Here is a 25844-nt window from a genome sequence, read left to right on the forward strand (position 1 = left end):
GTATATACATCTAAGTAACATTTGAAAAGTTAACCAGCCTCATATATAATCAGGTATATGTAAAACTGCACAGTGTGAGATGCCCTTTTTTACCCATCAGATAAGCAAACATTTTTGTAACTGATATCAAGGGTTGGTGAGTATGTGGGAAAACACAGTTTGTTTCCCATTATCCCTTTGTTTCCCATTATCCCCTCTACACACACACACACACACAGCACATGAAATCCAAATTATTTGCTTTTCTTATTTCTATTAACAACTAAGAACTTTGTACTACCAGTGGCCAAAATACTAAAATAAATCTATTTTGCTTTGCCTTTATCTTTAAAAAGGAGAAACTTACAAATTCAGAATCAGATGTAAAAATATTCTAAGTGTGATTTTTATATTTTTCCATGGAGGAATGAGTATTTTTGACAATAAAAAGACCATGATTTAGGATAAGTTAATAAGAAACTGTAGACCTAGGTTGGGAAGAATGATTGATGAATATATGTTTTAGAAAAGCCAAATGGTCAGTCAAATGACCACAGAAATGCCTGTAATACTAAATATTTAATAATTTAATAATATTTATAATAAAATTCTGGACACTGATTAAATGCAGTTGTATCATTCTCCTATTGCTACTCTAACAAATCACTACAAGCTTAGTTTCAAGTTATTATCTCTCAGTTTTCTGAACTGGAAGCCCGGTGCATCTCCCTGGCCTCAAATCAAGGTGTTAGCCTGACTGCATTCCCTTCTGGATATTCTAAGGGAGAATCTTTTTCCTTGCCTTTTTCAACTTCTAGAGACCACTCAATTTGGCTTGTGACCCCTTCCTTCAAAACCAGCAAGGGTAGGTTGAGTCCTTCTCACACCACATCTCTTTGACCTACTCTTCTGCTACTTAAGATGTCCTCTGATTCCTTCAGGCCACCTGGATCATTTAGGATAACTTCGTTCTCTTACAGTTAGCTAATTAGCAACCTCAATTTCATCTCCAACCTTCATTCTCTTTTGCCATGTAGTATAACACATCTTCATAGGTCCCGAAATTAGGAGGTGGACATCTTCAAGCGGTCCTCCTCCCTAGTGCATGACCTCTGGGTCCATGCACAGGGGACATCCCCTTCTGGGCTAAAGCTAGTGCTTCTGGAATCTCTTTTAGTTGCTCTGTCCCATGATGGTTGCTAGAGCGCCTAAAGAAATTGGTTGTATTTGCTCCTCAATAAATTAACCAGCAGCTATATTTTAAACTTGGAATAGAATGATTTTGTTCAAAAATGTCATCCTGTGTGTTTATGAGCTTCTTGGACACTTAGTTCTGCATAGCCAAGGGGTCACCTGGACTTGATGATGATATCACCACTTAAATTAAAACATGAAGTTTTCTTTTTGATCAGTCTCCACTTTCCCTATGTGCAGATACCCAGAGGCTTGCTGTTTTTGTTAGACATTCCAGTTTTTCAGTGAGCTTAACAAACGTCATCAAGAAGAAACTGGAGGTACCATTCCCATATGACATGTATTAAAAATTCCTCTCTTTCTCACTTGTATTTATAGCCTGATGGAGGATCAACACTACACCAATTTAGTCATGCTACAAAGTGACATTTTTGAAACCGTTAAATTTCAAGATAATGTGCACACATGGAATTCAGCAACATAAGCTGGCTATGAGTGGGGGACCCGCCATCACTAATGTCACTTTATTCTCATTTTCCTCTATTGTGGATTGTACCCATTTCATATTTTCAATGCCATGGCTGGTTCCAGTCCCTCTAGATCCATACTGCCCTGTTATGAGGAATAAGACTAAACCAAATATTACTAAGGATGACAGATACTGTGTCTATTATTTTAACTGCTGACTTTTTTTAGTGTTTAATAAAAGTCTTGGGCTGGTTTGGGAGATTACCTTAGATGCTCCCGGGAGCTGGGAGTTACTCCCAAGAGGAAGTTGGGTTTGTTGGGAGGGCGCCATCTGCAGGTGGATTTTGTTGGAGTGTGTGTGTGTGTGTGTGTGTGTGTGTGTGTGTGTGTTGGTCTTAGCTGCAGCATTGTTCAGAGCAATTCAGCTTAAAACACAAGTCCAGTGATTACAAAACGGGAGCTCTCACTGTCCAGGCATACAAGCCAAATATGGAACGATGTGGGGTTCGTAGGGGCCTGAGGGCCTCACAAAGAATTTCTCTTTAGTGGGAAAGAAAACTGAGGGAAGTGGGGAAGGTGCCTGATCAGATAGGTAAAAATGACGGGGGTTGATAATACATATAGTGCATTTCAGGATGGACCCCAAAGGCTTTTCCTCCAAGGCTGTTAAAAGAATAATGTTAAATTCAAATTATTTTTTTCAAGTTGTGGGGCTTTTTTTTATTCCTTTTCACCACTTAGACAAAAGTAAAACATTGACCTCCATGAGCTGGCTGTGTGTTGAAATGTAACTCATGTACTTTCAACTTATTTTTAGAAGGAAGTCCATCTTTTCCAAATATTTCACTTTCTAAGTTTGGGAGAAAGACTGGCTTTTTATTCAGTTTGTGTGATAGAACTCTGTTCTTTGACCCTCCTCAACATAAAATACACATGGTTTATGCTTGTGTGTACATACTCATACACACACACACACACGTGTGTGTGCGTGTGTGTGTGTGAGAGAGAGAGAGAGAGAGAGAGAGAGAGCTCAATCCTGACAGCTACTTATCTAAGAGATGGACATCGCTTTTCGTTTCTCTAGCTGGCGTGCATTTCTTTGCAGATACCCCAACCTATCAGAGAGACATTCCTGGGCATCTACACCACTAGGTCACCCTAAATAAAGCTGTAGCCTAAAGTGATGTGTTAGTACAATTCACCCTCACTTCTCAGTCACAGGGTAGAAGGATGTCAGACAAGGGTTCCTTTAGCCACATCAGCCAGTCATTTTATCTCATCACACAGTCAAGAGGTAAATTCTGAAAGAGACCCAGCAAAGAGCAAAATCTTGACTTGTCTTAACATGAAAGTTTATTCTTTGTGATCAACACATGCCATATTTACTCGTCAGTGTTTACTGTCAATAGAAACCAGAAGGCGGCTGGGTAGGCTATGAGTGTGCTTTATAGTACTGTGCCTATAAGAGACAGATTGAGTGCATTTCTTTGATGATGATACAGTTAGTGATGATATTAGAAGAACCCTCTTACCTCGGTGAACCACTATAAAGTCCCAGCTGGCAAAGTAAATAGCCTTTATTTTCAGTACTCAGATTCAAGCAATGGATAAATTTTGGTCAATGATGCCAACTCTCATGGAGATGATTTTATCTCAACAAAGGAAAACAATGCCACATGTCTGGAGTTTCTCTAGCCTTGTGACCTTGGGCAACATAATCCCACCATGCCTCAGTTTCCCCCTCTCTAAGATAGGAATGATAATAGTAATTTCCTCACTGGGCAGTTGTAAGAACTAAGAGAGTTAATGAACATAAAGTTCCTGGCTTATCTGAAGTTCTACGTAAGTTTTTATAATTATTATCCTCATGTTTTTGTTTGTAGTGCTAGTTCTTTCAAATTGAAATAATTAAATGTCAGACCACTGTTGTTTTTTCCCTTAAAATTTTACCTTTAAAAACAACATTATCTAGTAATTCTCACAGATCCATCTTTAAGGAGACAGCCCCATATTTGCTTAGGCTTATTCAGCTGGATCTTAGCAATTTGGTATAATGTATGCATTCTTTGACTCAGCCAATATCTATTTCATCCCTACTGTGAGAAAAATTAAATACTTATTTTCAGTTCCAGCCTCCGCCCCAGTGCTTAATTAAGTCAGAGCACACACTTAATTGCAGAAGCCAGGACCCAAAAGCCATTTGCCTCTTCATTCTTATGTCTATATGCAATTTGAAAATCCTCAAGTTTTGCCATCCCAGTAGACTTTTAAATGACAAATAGCTTAAAAAATGAAGACACCTTTTCTATAGCTGACAGCTTATCTTCAGGTGAGTGCCACTAAGTCATTTCTCATCCACGATCTTTGTTGATATAACCCAACACAGCAGGGTTTCTAATAGGAATGGGAGAGGTGGCAGCCGTGTTTTTTGGTGAAGCCATACTTTTTGGTAAGTCGCAATAAACAGAGTGACTAGGGTGCATATTGATGTTGAGTCTTGGATTCCCTCTCCTAGAATTTGCTGGGTATCGGTGACAACATGCCCTTCCATCCTGATGCTCTCACAATTTCCAGTCAGTTTAGTTTCAGAGTGGAGATGAGAGGAAGTGTTACTTCTGCTTCCTTTGCAACCATGCCACACTTGGGTGCTGACTGGCAGGCATTCTGAAGGACACATCGCTCAAGAGTTCATTCTTTACCATACTTCCTTTCCTGGTCCCGATTTATGCTGTCATATACTGAATAACTTGCCAAATGGATTTCTCCCATTTCTTTCACCCCATCGCATTCTTTTTCTTATTTTTATGCTAGGAAATATAAGAGAAATAATGGAATATAATGAGCATGAAGAACCATTCTTTTAATTTGAATCTATCTCACATTTCTCTCCTTCCCCACCATTATTCAAGTTTGGAAATTTGGGGCTGTAACATCTTTTTTTCTCCAATTTTATTCCAGGCATTATTGTACTTTTTTTAATTTTTAGAATAGTTTTAGGTTCACAGCAAAATTGAGCAGTCAGTGCAGTGTTCCCATATGCCCTCTGCCACACGTACGCACCACCTCCTCCACTCTCTATACCCGACACTGAAGTGGTACACTTGTGACAACTGGTAAATCTACATTGTTGTGTCATTATTACTCCAAGTTCATAGCTTACATTAGGGCTCACTCTTGGCCATGTCATGTTGTAGTTTTTTAAAAACTGTGTAATGACATGTATCCACTCGAACAGTATCATAAGGAGTAGTTTCACTGACCTCAAGATGCTCTAAGCCCTCCTTAGACATGGCTCTTTCCCCACCAACCCCTGACAAACACTGATCTTTTTATTGACTCCACAGCTTTGCCTTGTCCAGAATGGCAAATAGTTGGAATGAGACAATATGTGGCCTTTCCAGATTGACTTCTTTCGCTTAGCAACGTGCATTTGTTTCCACTGTGTCTTTTCATAGCTTGAGAGCTCATTTCTTTTTTTTTTTTTTTTTTAAGATTTTATTTATTTATTTGACAGAGACAGCAAAGAGAGAATACAAGCAGGGGGAATGGGAGAGGGAGAAGCAGGCTTCCTGCTGAGCAGGGAGCCCCGACACGGGGCTCGGTTCCAGGACCCTGGGATCATGACCTGAGCAGAAGACAGATGCTTAACAAGTGAGCCACCCAGGCGCCCCGATAGCTCATTTCTTTTTAGTGATGAATAACATTCCATTGTCTGGATATGCCACAGTATATATTTATCCATTCACCTACTGAAAGTCATTTTGGTTGCTGTCACGTGTGGGCATTTATGAATACAGCTGCTATAAACACCTGTGTGCCGGCTTTTGTGTGGATATAAGTTTTCAGATCTTTTGGGTAAATACCAAGAAGTGTGATTGCTGGATCATACACTAAGAGCATGTTTAGTTTTGTTTGAAACTGCCAAAGTAACTTCCGAAGTGGCTGTACCAATTTACGTTCCCACCAGCAAGGTATGAGAGTTCCTGTTGCTCTACTTCCTCATCAGCATTTGGTGTTGTCAGTGTTGTGGATTCTGGCCATTCGAATAGGTTCATAATGATATCTTGTTATTTTAATTGGCAGCTCCCGGATGACATAGGATGTGGAGCATCTTTTTATATACTTATATGTCATCTGTAAGGATTCTTTGGTGAGGTGTCCATTAGGGTCTCTTGCTGACTTTTTAATTAGGTTGTTTTCTTATTGTGGACTTTTAAGAGTTCTCTGTGTATCTGTATTTAGATCTTTATTCCTTTCTAGTACTTGCATTCAGTGCCAGAAATTCCCCTCTAATCGCTGCTTTTGCTGCCTTCAACAAATTTTGATAAGTTGTGTTTTCATTTTCATGTAGTTTAAAATATTTTTTCTAATTTCTCCTGAGATTTCTTCTTTGACCGATGTGTTAAGAGGAGTGTCCTTTAATTTCTGTGCATTGTGGGATTGTCCAGCTGTCTTCTCATACTCGTTCTTAATTTAGTTCCACTGTGGTCTGAGAGCATACATTGCATGATTTCTATTCTTTTGAATTTATTAAGGTGTGTTTTATGACCCAGAACATGTTCTATCTTTGTGAATGTTCTCTGTGAACTTGAGAAGAATGTATTCTAATACTCTCAACTGAAGTATTCAATAGCTGTCAGTTATATCAAGTTGATTGATGATGCTATTGAGTTCAACTATGTCCTTACTGATTTTCTGCCTTGTGGATCTGTCCATTTCTGATAGAGGGGTGGTGAAGTCTCCAACTATGATAGCGGATTCATCTGTTTCTCTTTGCAGTCTGTCAGTTTTGTCTCACATGAGTTGATGCTCTATTGTTAGGCACATTAAGGATTAGGTCTTGTATAAGTGACCCCTTTATCATTATGTAATGCCCTTCTTTACTTCCCATAACCTTCTTTGCTCTGACGTTCTGCTGTCTGAAATTAATGTAATTCCTGATCTCTTTTTGATTAATATTAATATCGTATATTTTTCTCCATCCCTTTACTTTTCATTTATTCTTATCTTCATTTTAAAGTGGATTTCTTACAGACAGCATATTTTTCGGGTCTTGTGTTGTGATCCACTCTGACAACTTCTGTCTTTTAATGGGCGTTAAGACCATTAATACATAAAGTGATTATCGATATTGTTGAATTACTTTCTACCAGATTTGTTACTGTTTTCTATTCATTGCCCTTCTTTGTTCCTATTTTTGTTTTTCGATCTTTTTGTGCCTTAGTAGTTTGAACTGAGCATTTTATATTTTTCCATTTTCTTTCTTAGTTTTCTAAACTCTTTTTAGTGTTACCCTAGAGTTAGCAATATACATTTAAAACTAATCCAACTCCACTTTCACATGACATTGTACTGCATCACAGATAGTGTAAGTACTTTATAATAATAAAGGATTCCTCATTCCTCCCTCCTCTCCTTTGTATCATTGGTGTCACTCATTTTACTTATACGTAAACTATCATCAGCTATATTGTTGCTATTATTAAAGTGAACAAACTATTATTTACTGATCAATTAAACATAAGAAAAATAGAAGTTTTTATTTTACTTCTCTTTATTCCTTCTCTATCCTTTTCCTTTTTTTATGTTGATCTGAGTTTCTGATCTTTATAATTTTCCCTCTTACTGAAGAACTCCATTTAAAAATTCTTGCAAGGCACACTACTGACAATAAATTCCCTCAGTTTTCATCTGCGAAAATCTTTGTTTTTCCTTCATTTTTAAAAGTAATTTCACAGGATACAGATTTCTAGGTTATTTTTTCTCTCTCTCTCAACATTTCAAATATATCACTCCACTATCTTCTTCCTTACCTGGTTTCTGAGGAGAAGTCAAATATAATTCTTATTTTTGCTCTTCTATAAATAAGGTGTTCCCCCTCCCCCACCCCACAGCTTCTTTCAAGTTTTTTTCTCTATCTTTGACTTTTTTCAGATTGAATATGATATGCCTTGGTATAGATTTGTTGGCGTTTATCCTTCCTGGTGTACTCTAAGCTGCTCAGATCTGTTTTGGTGTCTGACATAATTTGGGAAAAATTCTCCATCACTACTGCCTCAAATATTGTTTCTATCCCCTTCTTCTTCTTCTGGTTTCTCACTACTTGTATAATACATCTCTGTAGTTCCACAGTTTGGAGGTATTCTCTATTTTTTCAGTCTTTTTTTCCGTTGCTGTTCAGTTTTAGAAGTTTCTATTGTTGTATCTTTCAGCTCAGAGATTCTTTCCTCAGCCATGTTCATTCTCCTAATGAGCCCATCAGATGCATTCTTCATTTCTGTTAACAGCTTTTTTGATCTCTAGCATTTCTTTTGATTTTTTTTTTTAACTTAGAATCCCCATCTTTGCTTATGTTATCCATTGGTTCTGGCATGTTGTCTACTTTTTCCATTAGAGCCCTTGTCATATTAATCATAGTTATTTTAAATTCCCAGTCGGATAATTCCAATTCCTGCTATCTAACTCTTATTCCAGTGCTTGCTCTGTCTCTTCTGGGTTTTTTGCCTTTTAATATGCCTTATAATTTTTGATTGACATCCAGACTTGGTGTACTGAATAAAAAGAATTGCTATGAATAGGTCTTTTGTAATGTGATAGTAGGTATTAGAGAAGGAAAGACATTCTATAGATCTATGATTAGGTCTTAGTCTTTTAGTGAATCTGTGCCCTTGGGCTATGACCTTCACCAGTGCTTCTCAGTAACCTGCCACTAACTGGGACAGGATGGCTGTAGGGAGCTAGAGTTGGGTATTTCTCTTCCCCTAGATCCCTTACACTTTGTTAAAACCCCAACCAGTTAGGCTCTAGTAATACTTCCTCTTGACGGCCAGCCCATTCAAGAAGCACAGAAATGCTTTGCTCTGGTATATTTAAAAATGGCTTCTTTCCACCTCCTTATGCTGAAAGCTGGAGGGTTTTGCTTTGTTTTGTTTTCTCCCATATTTACTTTGAAGACCTGGTAGGGTTCTTGGGGTTAAAACTCACAAAAGTGTGGGGATCCTTTAAGACTGGATGCCCTCCTAGAGTTTTTAAGTCTCAGACCTGTCCACCTGAGCCTCAAGTAACTCATCAATTACAGATTAGGCTTTCCTAGTCTGGTGCTGATTCCCCCAGAGCTTTCTGCTCATGGGCTTCTGCTCTGGTGGGTCATGATTTTTTGTATTCACCTGTTTGTCTCCGTGATTTTGGCAGCAGCAGTTTGTCCTGTGACCTCAATTATCTGACAAAGCTAAGGAGAGTTGCCAAATTTCAGTTTGTTCAGCTTTTTACTTGTTAGAACAGAGTGATGACTTCCAAGCTCTTCACATGTTGTATTTTTTAAATTTTATTTTTATTATATTATTTTAGTCACCATAAGCACATTATTAGTTTTTGATGTAGTGTTCCATGATTCATTGTTTACGTATAACACCAAGTGCTCCATGCAATACATGCTCTCCTTAATACCCATCACTGGGCCAACCCATCCTCCCCATCCCCCTGACCTCTGAAACCCTCAGTTTGTTTCCTGGAGTCCATAGTTTCTCGTGGTTTATCTCTCCCTCTGATTTCCCCTTCATTTTTTCCTTCCTTCTGACAATGTCCTCCATGCTATACTTTATGTTCCACGTATCAGTGAAACTATATGATAATTGTCTTCCTGTGCTTGACTTATTTCACTCAGCATAATACCCTCCAGTTCCATCCATGTTGATGCAAATGGTGGGTATTCACCCTTTCTGATGGCTGAGTAATATTCCATTGTAGATATGGACCACATCTTCTTTATCCACTCGTCTGTGGAAGGCCATCTAGGCTCCTTCCATAGTTTGGCGATTGTGGCCACTGCAGCTATGAATATTTGGGTACATGTGCCTCTTTTTTACACTATATCTGTATCTTTGGGGTAAATACCCAGTAGTATCATTGCTGGGTCATAGGGTAGCTCTATTTTTTTAACTTTTTGAGGAATCTCCAAGCTGTTTTCTGAAGTGGCTGCACCAACTTGCATTCCCACCAACAGTGTAACATCCTCTCCAACATTTGTTGTTTCCTGCCTTGTCAATTTTTGTCATTCTAATTGGTGTAAGGTAGTATCTCAATGTGGTTTTTATTTGAATTTCCCTGATGGCTTATAATATTGAACATTTTTTCATGTGTCTGTTACCCATTCATATGTCTTCTTTGGAGAAGTGTCTGTTTATGTTTTCTGCTCATTTTCTGACTTTGTTATGTGTTTTTTGGGTGTTGAGTTTGAGAAGTTCGTTATAGATCTTAGATACCAGACCTTTATGTATGGTGTCATTTGCAAATATCTTCTCCCATTCCGTGGGTTGCCTCTTTGTTTTGTTGACTGCTTCCTTTGCAGTGCAGAAGCTTTTTATCTTGATGAAGTCCCCAAAGTTCATTTTTCACTTTTGTTTCCCTTGCCTTTGGAGATGTGTCTTGAAAGAAATCTCTATGGTCAACTAATCTTTGACAAAGCAGGAAAAAATATCCAATGGAAAAAAGACAGTCTCTTCAATAAATGGAGCTGGGAAAACTGGATGGATATATACAAAAGAATGAAACTCAAACGTTCTCTTGCACCATACCCAAAGATAAACCCTAAATGGATGAAAGACCTCAGTGTGAAACAGAAATCCATCAAAATCCTAGAGAACATAGGCAGTAACCTCTTCAGTATCGGCTACATGTTGCATTGTAAACAGAAGTCTTCTCTTTAGTTTTTTATGATCCATTTTTAGATATTGTTAGGAATTTATTCTTATCATTATCATCATCACTATTATTAAGGGTCTTTGAGACACATGCAGTCCAAATTTGAAGATTTGATATTGAAATACTTTAGGCAACAATTTGTTAAAAATCGAAACGGAAAATAAATTTCCTTGCATCTTTAGATAAGATTGGAAAGAGAATTCCCTTCACTTTAGGGGTTTCCCTGAACAAAACACTTCATTTCATTATGTTTGCCAAGTTTTTCTGACAGTTTTTAAAGTTTTCATTTAAAAAAATACAGACTTGAAACACAAAGCTTAGAAGGGAAATAGAAAAAAAGAGAAAGTGAAAACTTCCATTTATCCCCAGTCATTCCCAAGCCTCAGTTCTAAATCCAGTGTTCTTCAGCCTCTGTAATTATGGACTATGGCATTTAGCCATATGTGAGAACAAATGAAAACCCCAAGCAATGACTCCAAACCTCCTAACCAAGCCAGCTAGTTTTGATAAGTAGGTCGTAGAAAAACTCTCCTTAATAACACTGTGGTATGATCATGATTAATTCAATTAACAAGCATATTGAATACCATCTTTTTGTGTAATTGGCTAGGTGCTAGTAAATTACTCTTCCTTTTTCAAAGCTAATATTTAGTTATAAGAAGTCAGAGTATTCATACAAGCTGGAGGTAATTATAAGGTAACTTGTAAAGAAATGTAATGTAATGAAACTTTACTAGAAATAACACACTGTTCTAGAATGAGTGTCTTTGTGGTCAAGAGATCTGGAGTGCCCTCTTAGCTCTACCATTCGGACAAGTCACCTTACTTCTTTGAGGCCCATTTCCCTCATCTGCAGATTAGGAATTAAGAATGGCTCTTACAAGATTACTAGGATTAAATGAGATAACACTTGTAGAGTACTGTCACTCACTATCTGTTGGGCACTATAAGTTAATTCCCACTCCCTTCCATTCCAATGCAATTAAGTATCTAAGTGCTGTCATATTAATAAAAAGGAGAAGTACCACAAACATGCTGTTTGGGGGCCATGCTATTTTAATTTTTTGAATTTGAGTTATTTGACAACACTTAAAACTAAAAGAGTCCACATAAAACCTGGATTTCTATTTTGTCTTGAAATTTACGATGTCTGGGACCTCCATGAGGGATCCATCTGCTGGAGTGTGAGGACATTGCCAGGTTTTGAAGAAGTTTCACGAAGAGAGTATGTTCTTGATATAAGCTTAAAGCCATGGATCTCTAACAAGACCTCTGACTTGAGCAGGCTCTCATGGGTCCTTAATGGGCTTCTTCTGTGCTTAAAGATGATCAGCAATGAAGTGTGTAGCTTGACATCACTGAAATTAGTTCACAAAGATGGAGGATTAGAAAGGAGATAGAACTTTTCCAGTACAAGCTTAGCTTTTATGGGTGCACACACCCCCCTCCACCAGCACCCACAACCACCAACACCAGGAGCACATTTGCTGGCATCTCTAACCTATGAGGATTAGATTATAACACAAGCAAGAAAAGACAAAGAGGGAAGTCTGGTGAACTTGACGATGCCCTTCTTCATGGGCAGAACAAGAAAGAATATGGAGGCAGACATCTGCATAAATCAGTCCGAAGCAAATCAAAGAAATTCCAGCAGAAAGGGGACTTTTTGCCTGAATTATGGAGCTAATTATCTTGGTCCTCCACTGTAGTGTTCCTGGGGAGACCTGGCTTACAGATGCTTTTCCAACGAGCTGGCACATTCAGAAGTAGAGAGAAAATGTGTTATTGTAACTGCAGCTGTGGAGCCTGAGCCTGGTTGCTGCCTCTGTCCAGAACACCTGTGGGGAACATCCAAGCTCAGACCAGCATGGCTTGCTGGGGGAAAAAAGGGAGCTTTCAAGAAAACCATCATGGTCTTCATGCTGGCAAGAGAAGAATGTCAGCTCCCAAAGAAACCACTCTGGGTTGCTTTTTAAAAACCTTTACAACTTTAGCACTGTCATAGAAGTTATAGATGATTTTCATCTTTCTGTTTAAAATGTATCTTTTTTTAACAACTTTTAGTAATAAAAAGGGCAACTTATTAATGAAACCCTTCTGCTTTCAAAGTATGAAATTAAAAGATTATTATAACTACAGGCAAGAAAGCATTTGGATTATGTGGCATTTGGAAATGACAATAAAGATTATCCATATGGTCTAATGTTGTCAATGTCTTAAATTGCATTAGCAATCACCTAATATGGGCGTGATTTTGATTATGTGGCTCATTTTAAATTCTGCTGTGTCCTAGGTCAATCAGAGTCAAGATGATTTACTAGAAAGAGCTTCTGTCTTCTTTTGTAAATGCTGTCAGTGCTTGGGCAGAATTAGAATATTTTGGGACATTATATCTTTGGTATTATGGTGCAATAGTCTTAAGCCTTCTCACTTTATACCTTTTCCTTAAGCATCTCTCATTTTATTCTTGGTTGTCCTGGGTACATAAAACAACCTCCGGTAGTAAAAGCTGAAAAATTTTGTTTTATCTGTTTATTTGTATGTCAGTTCTCTCATATTTTTATGGCTTTGTCCAGGTATTTGTAACTTGTGATTATGAGTTTTGGGTGGTGAGGGAGCAGGCCTCAGAGGCCAGAGTTACACTGTCTCCAAAAGAATTGGTAAACACTCTACCTCCCTTGGCCTTTTTGCATTCTCTTCCATGGAGGGAGGGGACATGGGGACTTACCTCTCTGCTAAACTCTCCCAGGGAAGCCAGCAACTTGAAACTTCATTACTTTCTGCTCTGACCAGCCTAGGTGAGGAACTAATCTGGGGTCATGTGGAATTAAGTCCCATCACAGCTCCTGAGAAGTAGGAAGATGCCCTCTTGTGCACCTGAGGTCTGAGCCCCTCTTGCCCTGGGCAGGCTGAACGTCACGGCCAGCAACCTTTCTGCACATCCTCCAATGATACTACTTTCTTCGCTCCTTGCCTGCTTTTGTGTCTTGCTTCAACAATATACTTCATAGATTCACACTTGGATTCTTTCAGTTTTGTTTGGCAGATATCTCCCAGGGCATCTACTCTTGGCCACTGAATGTCGAAAATAACTTAGAAAAAACTTAGCAACTCCAGAAGCTTATCAATAACTAGATTACGATCGCATTATACTTCTAATTTAACTTGTAGTAGGAGAAGCAGAAAGTAATATTTTAGGCTGTGTGTTCCTGATATCACTGTGGGTTTTTGAGGATGGGTCGTGGATGCTCTTCATCTTTGTGTCTCTGCAGCTGGCAAAGAACCTGACATCGAGAAGGCGCATAAATAGACGTTAGGGATGAATATGAGTAATTCAACAGAAAATAGTCTCGATCAGTACGCAGGACACATGTCAAGGCCCCATTTTCCATTCTCATGCATGTCTATATAATGAACTCTTTGTCCTAAGGAAACTGGCCAAGAAGCGGAAGGAGACGATGAGCAGCACGCGGCAGGAGATGACCGTGATGGTGAACTCAATGGACAAGAGCTATGCCGAGCAAGGCACCAACTGTGATGAGGCATTCTCGTTCATGGACACACACAATCTGAATGGGAGATGTAAGTGCATGCATGGCTTAGCTTCGAATACATTGCTCTGGTTTTCCAGGATACTGGATAGTACTGGGGCATTGAAAAACAAAATCTCCCTGAAGAATTCTTACGCCCTATTGGTTTCTCCATCCCTTTCAGCAATTCTGAAAACTTCTGTGGGTGCCATGGCTTGCTTGGGAGAGGAGGATATGGCAGAGATGATAGGGCCAGACCAGGGAGCACAGGAAGCCACAAGTAAGTTTCTGTGGAGCCTTAGCATTGACATGAAGGCTTTTCTCTTCTTGAAGAGGAAGGCACCTGCTTCTCATCATCCTTTTTGTGGTTGAGATCCCATTTGTAAGCTAGCCAGGTGTGGAATTACACAGGGAAGCCTTTTCTTAAACAGCTCACTAAATGGCAGTAACAAGTTGTTTATTTGTGTAGCTGACAGGTTCTGCCTTTATTATAGGGGTATTAGTGGCAATTAATAAGTTAAACTGTATTTCCACTTCACAAATCTTACATCTCACACCAGGTGGGTTAAACCAAACTTCAGTTCATGCCTTCTCAGACTGCCACCTGTGATCCAGGTACAAGGCATTATTTTAGAAAGCTAACAATTCGATTGAGTATGTAAAGAACAAAACAAGCAATTGTGGTGTCCCTGGTGATCTTCTCAGAGACCAGAAGTAAATCCCATGTGGATGTCTGATTCTGTGGTTCAAGGTCATGCTGGGTTCAAGGACAGAGGTTCCTTTACTGTGTGAAACCCATACCCACAGACTGCCACTGCCACCAGCCACATAATTAGCATGTTGGACAGCAGAAGGATGGAACAAATGTGTGGCTATCACCAACACTAATAAAAATGCAGAAAGTCCGGAACCATGACTGAGAAGCACAGAAATTGGGTCTTAGGGGCTGGGGGAGAGGACTGACACCAGTGTGGACAATGTGTGCCATGTCTAGACCATCCACTCGGCCTGTTCTTTTGCTGCAAGCTCCCAGGCACCCATCTGCCAGCCCTCTCTCTGGTCACTGCGTGGTCAGTGTCTGCCTCTCCCACGCTTTGTCCTTCTGCATTCAGCGGGGGTCCCCAGAGCTTCCCCGAAGACTGTTTTCTATTTATGGTGGCTACGGTTGCCTGCCTTTTCCTACTTAGAGACACTACATTCATTCATCTACATGCACACCTGGCCCAGTGGAGCAGGAGTTTAGCAGACACCTCTGTCAGCTCTCACCCCAGTGGGGAGGGTAGCTCTTTTCATTCTGGGTCATTGCTCTTTGCCCTTTGGTATCATCATATATATAACATATTTAATGGCCAAAATAAAGCAACTTATGATACACTGTTGTGGGCTGGGGTGGGAAGAGTCCTGCCTATCACCAAAGGCTTAGAATCTTGGTAGTAGTGGTTAGTTCTTCAATGTCATTATAAAAGGGGCCACTCAGATAGGTGTTCTCACTTTCTAGGATAATCCATTAATGTTCCAAATGTCCTATTTCATGGTGAAATTCCTCATGCATACATTTACTAGGAACTGTCTGCCCAGAGTAGAAACCTACATGACTAGTTTCTAGGCTTTTGAAGTCTGAACAACAGGGGATATTTGCCTTTGGACAGGAAATTTAATTTGGCGGTTACGTCTTACAAAGTGAGTGTCTGTGGAAATCCATAAATGCTCAGGCAGAGAGCTTGCTGCAGAAACCAGCATCAGCTTCCATGGCTCATCTGCCACAAGCCATTATTTTATGCCTCCCGTCAATAAAGATGATGGAGGAAACACAGCAGTAGGCGTTCCATTTTCCTCCCACTCAGTAAGCAATGACGAGGTGCCATCCAATCCCCAACCATTGGAGTGACCCTGACGGTGACTTTATCATGGTTACTCTCTTAGTACCCTCAAAATAAGAGATGAGCTACTAGGGGAGGAAACGTGCAGGAGAGGGGCTCATTAGACCCCTAAGGCTTCCAGCCTGAACCTATTACAAGTCTGGGTCTGTTTGAGGTCTTTTAGAGTTGGGAGGTGAGCAGCTTTTAGAAATGAGACTGTGAGAAAAATGAAATTGGAGAATTTAAAAATAAGCACAAGCATATTTATGAGAATGGGGAATAATCTGTCTACCAAAGCAAATGGGAGTTATACCATCTTCTTTTAATATGGTATACAAAGGGAGAAAATAAATATGTATAGTGGGAATGGGTTTCATTTTTATACTAAATACACAAGTATTAAAATATATTTTAAAGGGTGAAAAACATAGCTCTTTTGTATCCGCTTTGAGCACTTTTGCCGATGACATAAAAATGTCTGCAGGTAACAGACGTTATTCTCACTGACCCTAACACATCTTATAAGTACTCAGGTTTCTTGTTCTTATTTTCACCAGTTACCCTCTTTTTTCCTGGCAGTTTACTATCAACATGCATTATAAATATGATAACTCTCTATTTTAGAGAAATATCTTATATTTCTCTAAGGGGAGCTTGCATTCTGGTTCTTGGCCTGCCATTTCTTAATTTTACATTTTAAAAATATAAACAAATAAACACTGTCATAAAGGAACTTCTCTAGGAGAGCTAAAATATGTTAACATGTCGGCAGAATAAAGATAACATACACTATCCACAGGGATTTGGTACTTCTTTCCATAATAAAACGATGTAATTGGGTATTAGTGTCTTGTTCCAGAACTTTAGCATCAAATAAATCATATAACTACATCAGAAAGTTAAGATTTAGACTTACATTTAACCAACTTGAACACTTGAGCACATTCAAATCATTTATCCTTATACTTTAATGAAATGAAAGTGATTTTACAACACTAATCAATTAAGATGTTGAAGACAGTTCACAAACTACTTTTAAAAAAGGAAGGACCCACTTTCAGTGAAATCAGATTAATTGGATGGGATTGACTTTCCCTCCCAATTACAGGAAGGAAGAGAAGGTCTAATAGTTAAATCCTGAGTCTTTCAGAGGACTATTTCAAAGAAAAATAAGCATTTTTTAAAAGACTGAAAAGATTAATAGAACAATATGTAGGCATTCAGCTTTCACCTTAAATACAGTGCACGTGAGACATCACCTTTATTTTTGTAGACCAGGTCAGAACATTGTAGAACGTTCTCAGAATACCCAAGATAGGAGGAAAGAGAGGAGTTAGCAAAGTGTGAAAACATTGACATTCAGAAAATTCTCCAAAAGCCATGTATAGACATCCCCTCATACCCTTAGTTATTATTGGGGGGGGGGAATAAACAAAAACTGGCCTGATACTAGAATTCTACCAGCAAAGGCTAGAAGTCAAAATAGAAGACTAATGAATTTCTCGATTCAAAATGGCAGCAGGGGTGATGGGGATTCTTCTTCATTTGTAGAGTAAGAAAATTTTTTCAGTGGTAAAAGGGTGTTTGTCCTCTAAAGTACAAGTGATTGCCTGGAAACAGTGGGGAATGAGCGTATTTACCACATAGACTTCAGTAGTGTCTGGCGTTTCTTCAGTCCAGTCTGTACCAGCACGGTGTCCTTCTGAGTGACCTCGGAGGGCTGTATTTCCGGTACTGCCTCCCTGCCCCTACTGACCAGTCCTTCTCTCATTTACAGCTGTGTCTTCACCCTCGTCCTTTACAATGAAAACGAATACACTGAGCACATCGGTGCCCAATTCTTACTACCCAGGTAACAGATTTTTCCATTGTCCCATCCACTCATAACCCGTTAGCGATCAGAACCAATCCACGCTCTCACGTTGTGTCCATGATGCTTGAGGAGCTTAATACGTTTGATGTGTTGTAACCCGATGCTTTCTATGGCTTTCTGCGGGGAAAGTGGGGGGCCTTTCATCAATCATTTACTGTTCTTTCTCTTTTTACTTTCTCTGCATTGACCTGCTTATGATGTATGACAGACCCATTTGTGCCAACTGCAATTTTAGGTGAGAACATTTCCCTTTATCACAGTTTATTGCAGGAGTAACTTAGAAAGTCAGTAGCCACTCTTTAGGAGCCTGGATTTCTGCTCTGTATGATGCAGGGATTGTAAGCAGGACAAGTGGGTGGCGGGTGGCTCGGAGGGAGGGCATAGATAATAAAAAAGACTCTCCAACAGTCTCCATTGATAAGAAGGGTTTGCCTCATGCATGTTGGAAACAACACCAAAAGATTCAAATGAACAAGCCCGGCTCTAGTATTTTCCCTTTCCATGTTCAGAATTTAAAGTCAGATTTGATCCCAAGGGAAAACACAGTATGTCATCACTCCGCTGTGTACTTCCAGGAGCTGAATTCTGTAATGTGACAGTCATAAAAGTAAAAATCACTTATTATTTTCACTTGCCACTAAGCACTAAAAACTTCAATTTCAAAAATAGCATTTTTCTAATTATGCCCAATGTTATGCAGAAAAAATGATCACAGCAGAGTTTGGGCCCCCTGCCCCTTCTCAGAGCCACTCAAGTCACCCCCAGCTTTCCAAAATGTCTGTCACATAGTGGAATTTCAAAGGAGCTGATGTGTTCTCAGCACAAAGTGACAGGATGGCACTTTATAATCACATGGTTTATTATATGTCAGATGTCACTAGAAATGAAATAAAATGTTAACCCAGTGGGGCAGAATGCATTGAAAATATAAAATGTTCCCCGCGGGGAGCCGAAAAAAATCCCATTTGCCCAATGTAAGAAGGTTCTGGAGAAATGGCATTACCTGACTCTGATAACCAAATAAGCATGAGCTGCTGTTCCATTTGAGATGCATCAATAACCCAAGCGTATCACAGCTGTGTTCTCTTTCTACTACTAACCTTACCGAGAAGGAGCACGACACCATCGACTTTAAGGCATATACCAATTCATAGTAGCAAGAGTTCCATCCCCAGCTCTTTGACTTCTGCTTCCTAATCCTCTTTACAAGGGTTGATATCTTTGCAACATAATTTTTTCCCCCTGTGCTTCTCTTTTCTCTAAGTTGTTACAATTTCTGTAGCTAGGGTGATTTGTTTTTCTTATGGTGTTTCCTGGACTTGAGCAAGGTCATTGCCCGAGTTTCATGCGAACTCGGACAGAAGTGTCAGAATGGTCATGAACCCAAATTTTTGAATTGGCATCATTCTGACGGCTAACATACACAGCTCACTAAAGCCCTCCTTCCACCCTTGAATGCCAGCTATATGGGGAAAAGGCTGCATTTTTATTCTTTTCCTAAGTAAGGGGTACAGGCTAATTTTAGGCACCCGAACAAAGTAATCTACATGCAGATGACATTTGCAGAATCCTGTGATAGGCGGGGATCTGTGATTTCTTCGTGTGCCACGGCATTCATTCTGCAGCTCCTTTAGTAGATGTTCTGACCTTGGGGGAGCCGGAGTGGGGAGGGCGAAGACGTGCACTGTCAGAGGGAAGAAAATGTTCAGATTGCACAGCAGGATTAAGATAAGCTTATTAAACAAATATCATTTTTTAAAGTCATTGCTTTGTTATTATGAACACTAAGGACATCTTTGAAACTTGGTTAGGCTTCTTTGCCGAAAGGGAATCATTTGAACAGATGATTCAAGTAGCAAAAATGATGCACATTCATGAAAAGGAAGTCAGCCAGATTGACAAATAACCGTTATCACGTCTGGCTTATATATGTACCAGTGCTGCAAAAGGCAGTGCTTGGGAACCATTCCTCCCATGGTGTTTGGCGCAGCTGTGAATCTATATATTGCGTAGTAAGGATGAACGAGATGATCCCTGGACACCATGGGAAGAGGATAAGTTGGACAGACATCAATGCTGGAGCCAAGAGGGTTTTGCTGTGACCTGGAGCTTGGCACCCTGAAATGGTGTATTATCTCCACCTTTTATGCTCATGTGCTAGGGTGCCCAGCCTAATGTACAGAGCTGTAGTATGCCTTTATGTCATTTTCTTCCAAAAAAAAAACAAATAAATAAAAGAGAGCAAGAGAGAGAAAGGGAAAGAGATTGATAGATAGGTAGGTAGATGTTGATGGACAGATTTTGATAGATAGATGTTGATAGGTAGACAGATATTGACAGATAAGTAGATAGAATTCCCACACACACCTCAAAAATGGGACACTCATTTTAGTTCTAGATTTGTCAGCTGGTTCATTGAGATCTGAAGATAGCCTATTAAAGAATATAGGTAGAATTAATTCACAGTTCTTCAAAAACTGTCAGAACTGTTAGTGAGAAGCTTTGTTTCTGATTTCCTCTGAGGCATAATTTTTAATTGAAAACATTGTTGGTAATTTTTAAGCCAATATAAGAAATCAGTGTCAAATGCCATATTTTATCAGTAATCATTCTTTTTAAGTCAGAGCAAACCGATTAACCAGTAATTTCGGTGGCATCAAGAGTTTCTCATTGTGTGGGTGACCCAGTTTCATGCCACAGGTGGCATGAGAAGCCTTCTATTCCCTCTCCGATGTCTGTGTACTCGATAATAGCCCTCATTTCTGGGATGGCCTCGGTCGTGTCTAACGGGTCCTGCACACTAGTAATGAGGCCAAGCTCATCATAATGCAGCAGGCGTGAACAGTACAGTGGTGACAGTGGTGGCCACCCTGGGAATTAAACCTTCCAAGAATGCCTTGCCCTAGGACCAGAGCCCTACCCGGCTGCTGTGTCTCCACCAGAAAGGCCCAGATGATTCGTTTAGGGGAAGTTTAGAAGGTCAGTCCACAATGGAGGGCATTTAATTACATTCATCCCAAAAGGTACAAAACGGAGAGAATGAGAGAGGCACAGGGGGGAAACTAATTAATGTTCCATTTATTTTCGTATCAAGAACAGAACTTCCTGCTGGAGTAGCTGAAAGCTCTAGGGAGTCAGTCTTTCAGCAGGGACCCATACCCCACTTTAGGGGCTTGGCAGTTGCCAGCAAGCAGATCGGACGCAAAAACATCCCGGTTTCTTTGTGACTATTCTAATAGAATGGGAGCGTCTGAATGGCTAATCAAAGCAAATCCAAATGAAAACGAAAATCATAAAATCAGCGTACCACTCCTTTTTATTTTGTCTTTGTGTCTTTAGCCACCTTGTGGTGATCCAGGTGCCATTTCAGCGACAGCGACATAGCTACACACTTGTGTACCACCTTCCATACCATGCATCCCCAGGGGCTTTGCGACGCAGATAGAACTGAGGTTGGAAAACCAGGCCCAGCCGGCCGAGTGCCCCTGAACGAAATTTCCCCTGGAGCTGAATCTCTCAGTTAAAAAAAATAATAATAATCAAAATAAATAATAATAATAATAATACCCATAGCTGAATTCCCTATTCATAAACACTCTGGGAATTTTTTTTTAAATGAACATGTCTCTTTGTATATATGTTTTAATTCTCTATACCCAAAATCAATTTTGATTTAACATTCTCTTTTTAAGTGAAGTTCGCGTTATATTTTATGAGACACAGCCTCAATCACAGAATGGCTAAAGGGATTCAGCATTATAATGAGCTAACCTGTAGCACGTGGAACCCTTAATCTAATAGCCCTTTCCTGCATCAGACATCTTTTAATAGCTACAGTTTCCGCAGTTCGTTAATCTAATGTACTAGGAGTCTTCCATTAAGATACAGCCTTTTTAGGCTTATTTGATCAAATTTTGGCATTAGTTTTATAGTACAACTTGGTTGACGTGTTCAAGAAATTTAAATGAGAAAATGTGTCAAATACAAAGACTTATTTAGTCATTACTTAGTTCACGGGGGATGAAAAGCAATTATGATACTATTCTAACCTCCTTTTTGGTTTTGAGGACTTCAATAAAACACCCCCATCCTAAGGTGATGGGAGGATTGAGGCTTTGACCTCTGATCACCTGCAGATAGAAAACTTAACCATAAAAGTAAAGCACAGAATAAAAACTACCTGTAATTATTCACACAGTACTATTGCTTATGCCCTGTTTCCTTTTTCTCCTCCTCTTTCCTCCTGATATGTACCTTCTTAAAAGTGCCAATAAATGGTAAGTTCCCCCATTCGCCCACGGAAAAGGTGTGGAGGGAGTGGGAGTGTGTGTCTTATCTGTAGATTCTGACAAAGCCAGCTGGTTCTGCTGTGTGTCGGCCTGCATGTTAGCTCTTGTAGAACATTCCATGTGTCATGCGCTGGTCCACAACCTTCTGTCAAGCTTTCTGACACTGCAGCATGCGAGTGACTCATCATCCGCTTTCTGTTTCTGCTCTCTTTGGATTTCATGTGTCAAGTCCACATTTTCATTGCTAGCTTTACAAGCCAACCCATTTTGTACACTTTTACTTTGCTCACAGAACATTTGTACAGAGTTTATTTACATCATCATACAAACTAGTTAACAAATCTTTGGAAGAGGACAAGGCTGGTTTTGCGCCAGGCCTTGGTGAAGTTTCAGACAGAAACTTCTATAAACTTGAGTGCCCAAAGGCTAAATAAAAGGTTCCTACCAAGTAGCTTTGTGAAAGCAATATATCGTTTGGACTGCTTTGTAAAAACAAAGATTTCTGCCGCATTCCTATCAGTATTTCTGAGCCCATGTAAATTTCTAAACATCTAACTTTTCTTTCTCACTGAGCCACTGTGGGGATGGTTGGAGCCATAGGTGGAGGGGATGTCAGCAGCAGCTTCTGAGCGTCCTCAGGGATCCCGCATGTAGCCCACTGGTCCTCCCTCACTCCCGCCGTGGCCTTCTTTTCCTAGATGAAAGCCACACGATGGCCAGCGACACCAGCAGCTTGGTGCAGTCACACACTTACAAGAAGCGAGAGCCGGCCGACGTGCCCTACCAGACCGGGCAGCTTCACCCCGCCATCCGGGTGGCGGACCTGCTTCAGCACATCACACAGATGAAGTGTGCCGAGGGCTACGGCTTCAAGGAGGAGTACGAGGTGAGAGGAGCTCTTTGCTAGGCACCATGCCCGGAACTGTGCTCCCAACTCCTGCAGCCAGTCGGCAGGACTCCGGGAGTGGAGCGGGGCAAGGCGGGATTGGGGGCTGCCAGAAAGGGACCTGTTTTCATCCATCCGGCAGTGAGATACCATACCAGAAAGGAAACCTATGTGAAACGGAGAAAGGAGGACCACTTCCCCATTTCCCTTTGTCCTCATAAATATGCAACAGAACAGAGGCTGAGCTGGTTCTTTCCCTGTTCATGATTATGCTTCTTGGCTTTTTCTGTAATTAAGTATGATGTTAAATCCTAATAATGTTGCGGTAGTTATCCAGGAAGAAACTGTCCACTTAAAGCAATTACAGACCAACCAGTGATGTCATGTGGTGGAGATTAGGCCCCAGGAAAGGGGCTGGCAAGTGTCACGGCCATGACAGCCGCTGTCCTGCCAGCCCAGGGCGTGTGGTTATAGAGAGATCTAGTGCGGGGGACTTCTAGGGACATTTCTAGGCACCGCAGTGTTCTCTTAACCTTCTCTAAAATGTAGGGCTCACTTTACCACCTCAGTCATTAGCTAATTCTGTTGGAAAGCCATTCAAGAACTGGAGAGAATTAGTTGACATGAAGAAGTCGGATTCAAAGAAGCATCCCATCCCTTGAGTATGTGTGTGTATGGCTGAGGCCATTGAGGGTGAGGAAGATAGCAGGGGTAGACTTATCTTTTTACCTTATTAAATAAGATTAGTTCACACGCGTTGGTGGAGAAAAAAGTAGCAGCCTGCAAACAGTACAAACGAGATTATATAGATAGGGAGCTTTGGACATTTTAGAATATGTCTGTGATAGGATGTCTCCCTAATCGGCTCACAGTCGGGAAACGTTTTGTCTGGAATTAAGAGTATTTTAAAAATCAGTTCCTACCATCTCTCTGTTATCCTACGAGTTTCAAATTCTGCTTCTTTCTTTCTCGGGGACACTCAGGATCCTTCATTTCATGCCCCAGATGCGGTGTTCTCTTGGATTTAGCCACACTTCTGAGCTGAATCGCCAGAGATTTCTCTAGAGCCATCAGAGCTGCACCATGTGGCTTTTAAGACTGGGTCTTTAGGCCAACTCAGAGAAACGGACAGACACGCACTCTGCTGACATGAGCATTCTCCTTGTTGCCAGTGACCTCAGCTCACAAGGCCAATGCGCCAAGGAAACTGGCCCTCGAGGGTCATATTTCAGTCCAGGCAATATTTTCCAATAAAGTTTTGCATTTTAGAGACCCCGAAGTTCTTAGAACTACCTTTAGCAATTTAGCTTGTAATTCCATGAAACTGACTGCCTTTGCATATTTCCTCATGCACTTTTAAAGGGTAGCTTAGGAATTAATAGGATTAAGAGTAAGACTTCCAAAAGCATTAATATCTTATGAAAGACAAAATTAGGTTAGTGAAAAAATATAAGCCTAATGAATAGAGATGATGTCTTAGTTCTATCCAATATTCTGAATGCAGATATTGCTCAAATGTTTATTAAAGATGTTAATGTCAAAGAGATTAGTTAGAGGTTCAAATAACGATTCATAAGATCACCTGAGTCCCATTTTTCATGGACTATATAAAAATACCTCAAGACTTCCAATAACACACTATAGGCGATGCATATTTGAAAGCATACAAAAATTCATTTTCCAGTCATATCTCCTGAAGAAATATGACTTATAAGTGCAAACTAGAATAGGGTATACTCATTTGAAGCAGTTTATAATTGACGATTTATTAAGGGTTGTTACTCTGAAATAAAATATATTAATTACATTTCAAGAAACTCTCATTTTAGCTATTCAGTGGATCAGAGAGGACTGTAATATATACGTGTCTCAAATCATCGCATTGCACACCTGAAACTGACACAATGTTACATGTCAGTTATATCTCAAGAAACTAGGAGCAGGTGGAAATACTTTTAAGCACCAAAACCATTATCAGTTTGTTGGTTTTTTATTTTTTAAAGAAGGAAAGAAGAAGAAAGGGGAAAAAGTTAAAAAGAACATGTGCTAGAGAGGAAAGCAGGAATAAACAGGGAAGTGTTACAGGGAGAATTATGAAATGGAAGATTCTGTAGGGAGCAGTCCTTGCGCTCCACATACACTTCTGTGAACCATGTGGCTGAGTGTGCATCCTTTCATTTTTTTTTTAAAGATTTTGTTTATTTACTTGACAGAGAGAGCGATCACAAGGAGGCAGAGAGGCAGGCTGAGGGGGAGGGGGAAGCAGGCTCCCCGCCAAGCAGAGAGTCTGGATGCAGGGCTCAATCCCAGGACCCTGAGATCATGACCTGAGCCAAAGGCAGAGACTTAACCCACTGAGCCACCCAGGCGCCCCGCATCCCTGCATTTAATCCACAAAGGAAGTCAGGCATACCGTCTGCCTGGTGCTGCATGCATCTCGCTGTCGTTTGGGACACAGGCTCTGGGGCCAGACACTGACTCCAGCTCAGCTCTGCATCTTTTTAGTGGTGTGACCTTGGGTAAGCTGTGTACCCTCTCTGGGCCTCGGTTTCCTCCTCCATAAAATGGAATACCTATAGTGTCAACCTCATAAGCTTATTGGGGGATTACCTCATGTAACAGCATAAGTGTTAGGATCGAATCTGGCATTTAGTTCAAGTGTTAACCAGTAAAAAAGAAAAATACTAACTTATAATAAGAGCCAAGTGAAAAGTTCACACCGTGTTCTTTGTGGGGAAATTGTGTCATTTTGTAGTTTCAGTCCATCTCTGTCATTTCTTGTGTTCAGCACTCTGAGGGTAGAGTGAGCCAGTCACATTATGGCTTAGTACATTTTGGCTTCGTCTAAAACAATTGTTGGTTTCCTTTCCATGTATCGTGTATCATCCAAAGTTCCCATTTAAAAAGTCACTTAAATGAGTAGGTAGGTTTGATTCTGTGGACAAAGGGTTTGAGAAAATAAATATTTCAAAATAGATCCTGTCACCTTTTGTTGCTAAAAGAATATTTTCATATCTAGATTAAGAAAGTCCTAGAGAATGGTGTGATTATAGATGACTAAATACT

General features: G+C 40.1%; 1 protein-coding gene across 10 annotated transcripts in view; it reads left to right on the top strand.

The window, feature by feature from the left end:
- Positions 1–25844, top strand: part of PTPRM (protein tyrosine phosphatase receptor type M) — a 765571-nt gene that overhangs the window by 608402 nt on the left and 131325 nt on the right. For 3 of the 10 annotated variants that reach the window (XM_032875725.1, XM_032875728.1, XM_032875724.1), the window contains 6 exons: positions 13772–13923; positions 14056–14151; positions 17508–17582; positions 17812–17838; positions 21869–21880; positions 22591–22778. In XM_032875725.1, coding sequence (XP_032731616.1) covers positions 13772–13923; positions 14056–14151; positions 17508–17582; positions 17812–17838; positions 21869–21880; positions 22591–22778 — 550 coding nt within the window. The remainder of the gene's footprint in view (positions 1–13771; positions 13924–14055; positions 14152–17507; positions 17583–17811; positions 17839–21868; positions 21881–22590; positions 22779–25844) is intronic. The other 7 variants (XM_032875730.1, XM_032875733.1, XM_032875732.1 and 4 more) reach the window with 5 other exon arrangements.

This window comes from Lontra canadensis, unplaced genomic scaffold (assembly GCF_010015895.1).
Source record: "Lontra canadensis isolate GAN:19392208 unplaced genomic scaffold, GSC_riverotter_1.0 scaffold57, whole genome shotgun sequence".
Taxonomy (NCBI): Eukaryota; Metazoa; Chordata; class Mammalia; order Carnivora; family Mustelidae; genus Lontra; species Lontra canadensis.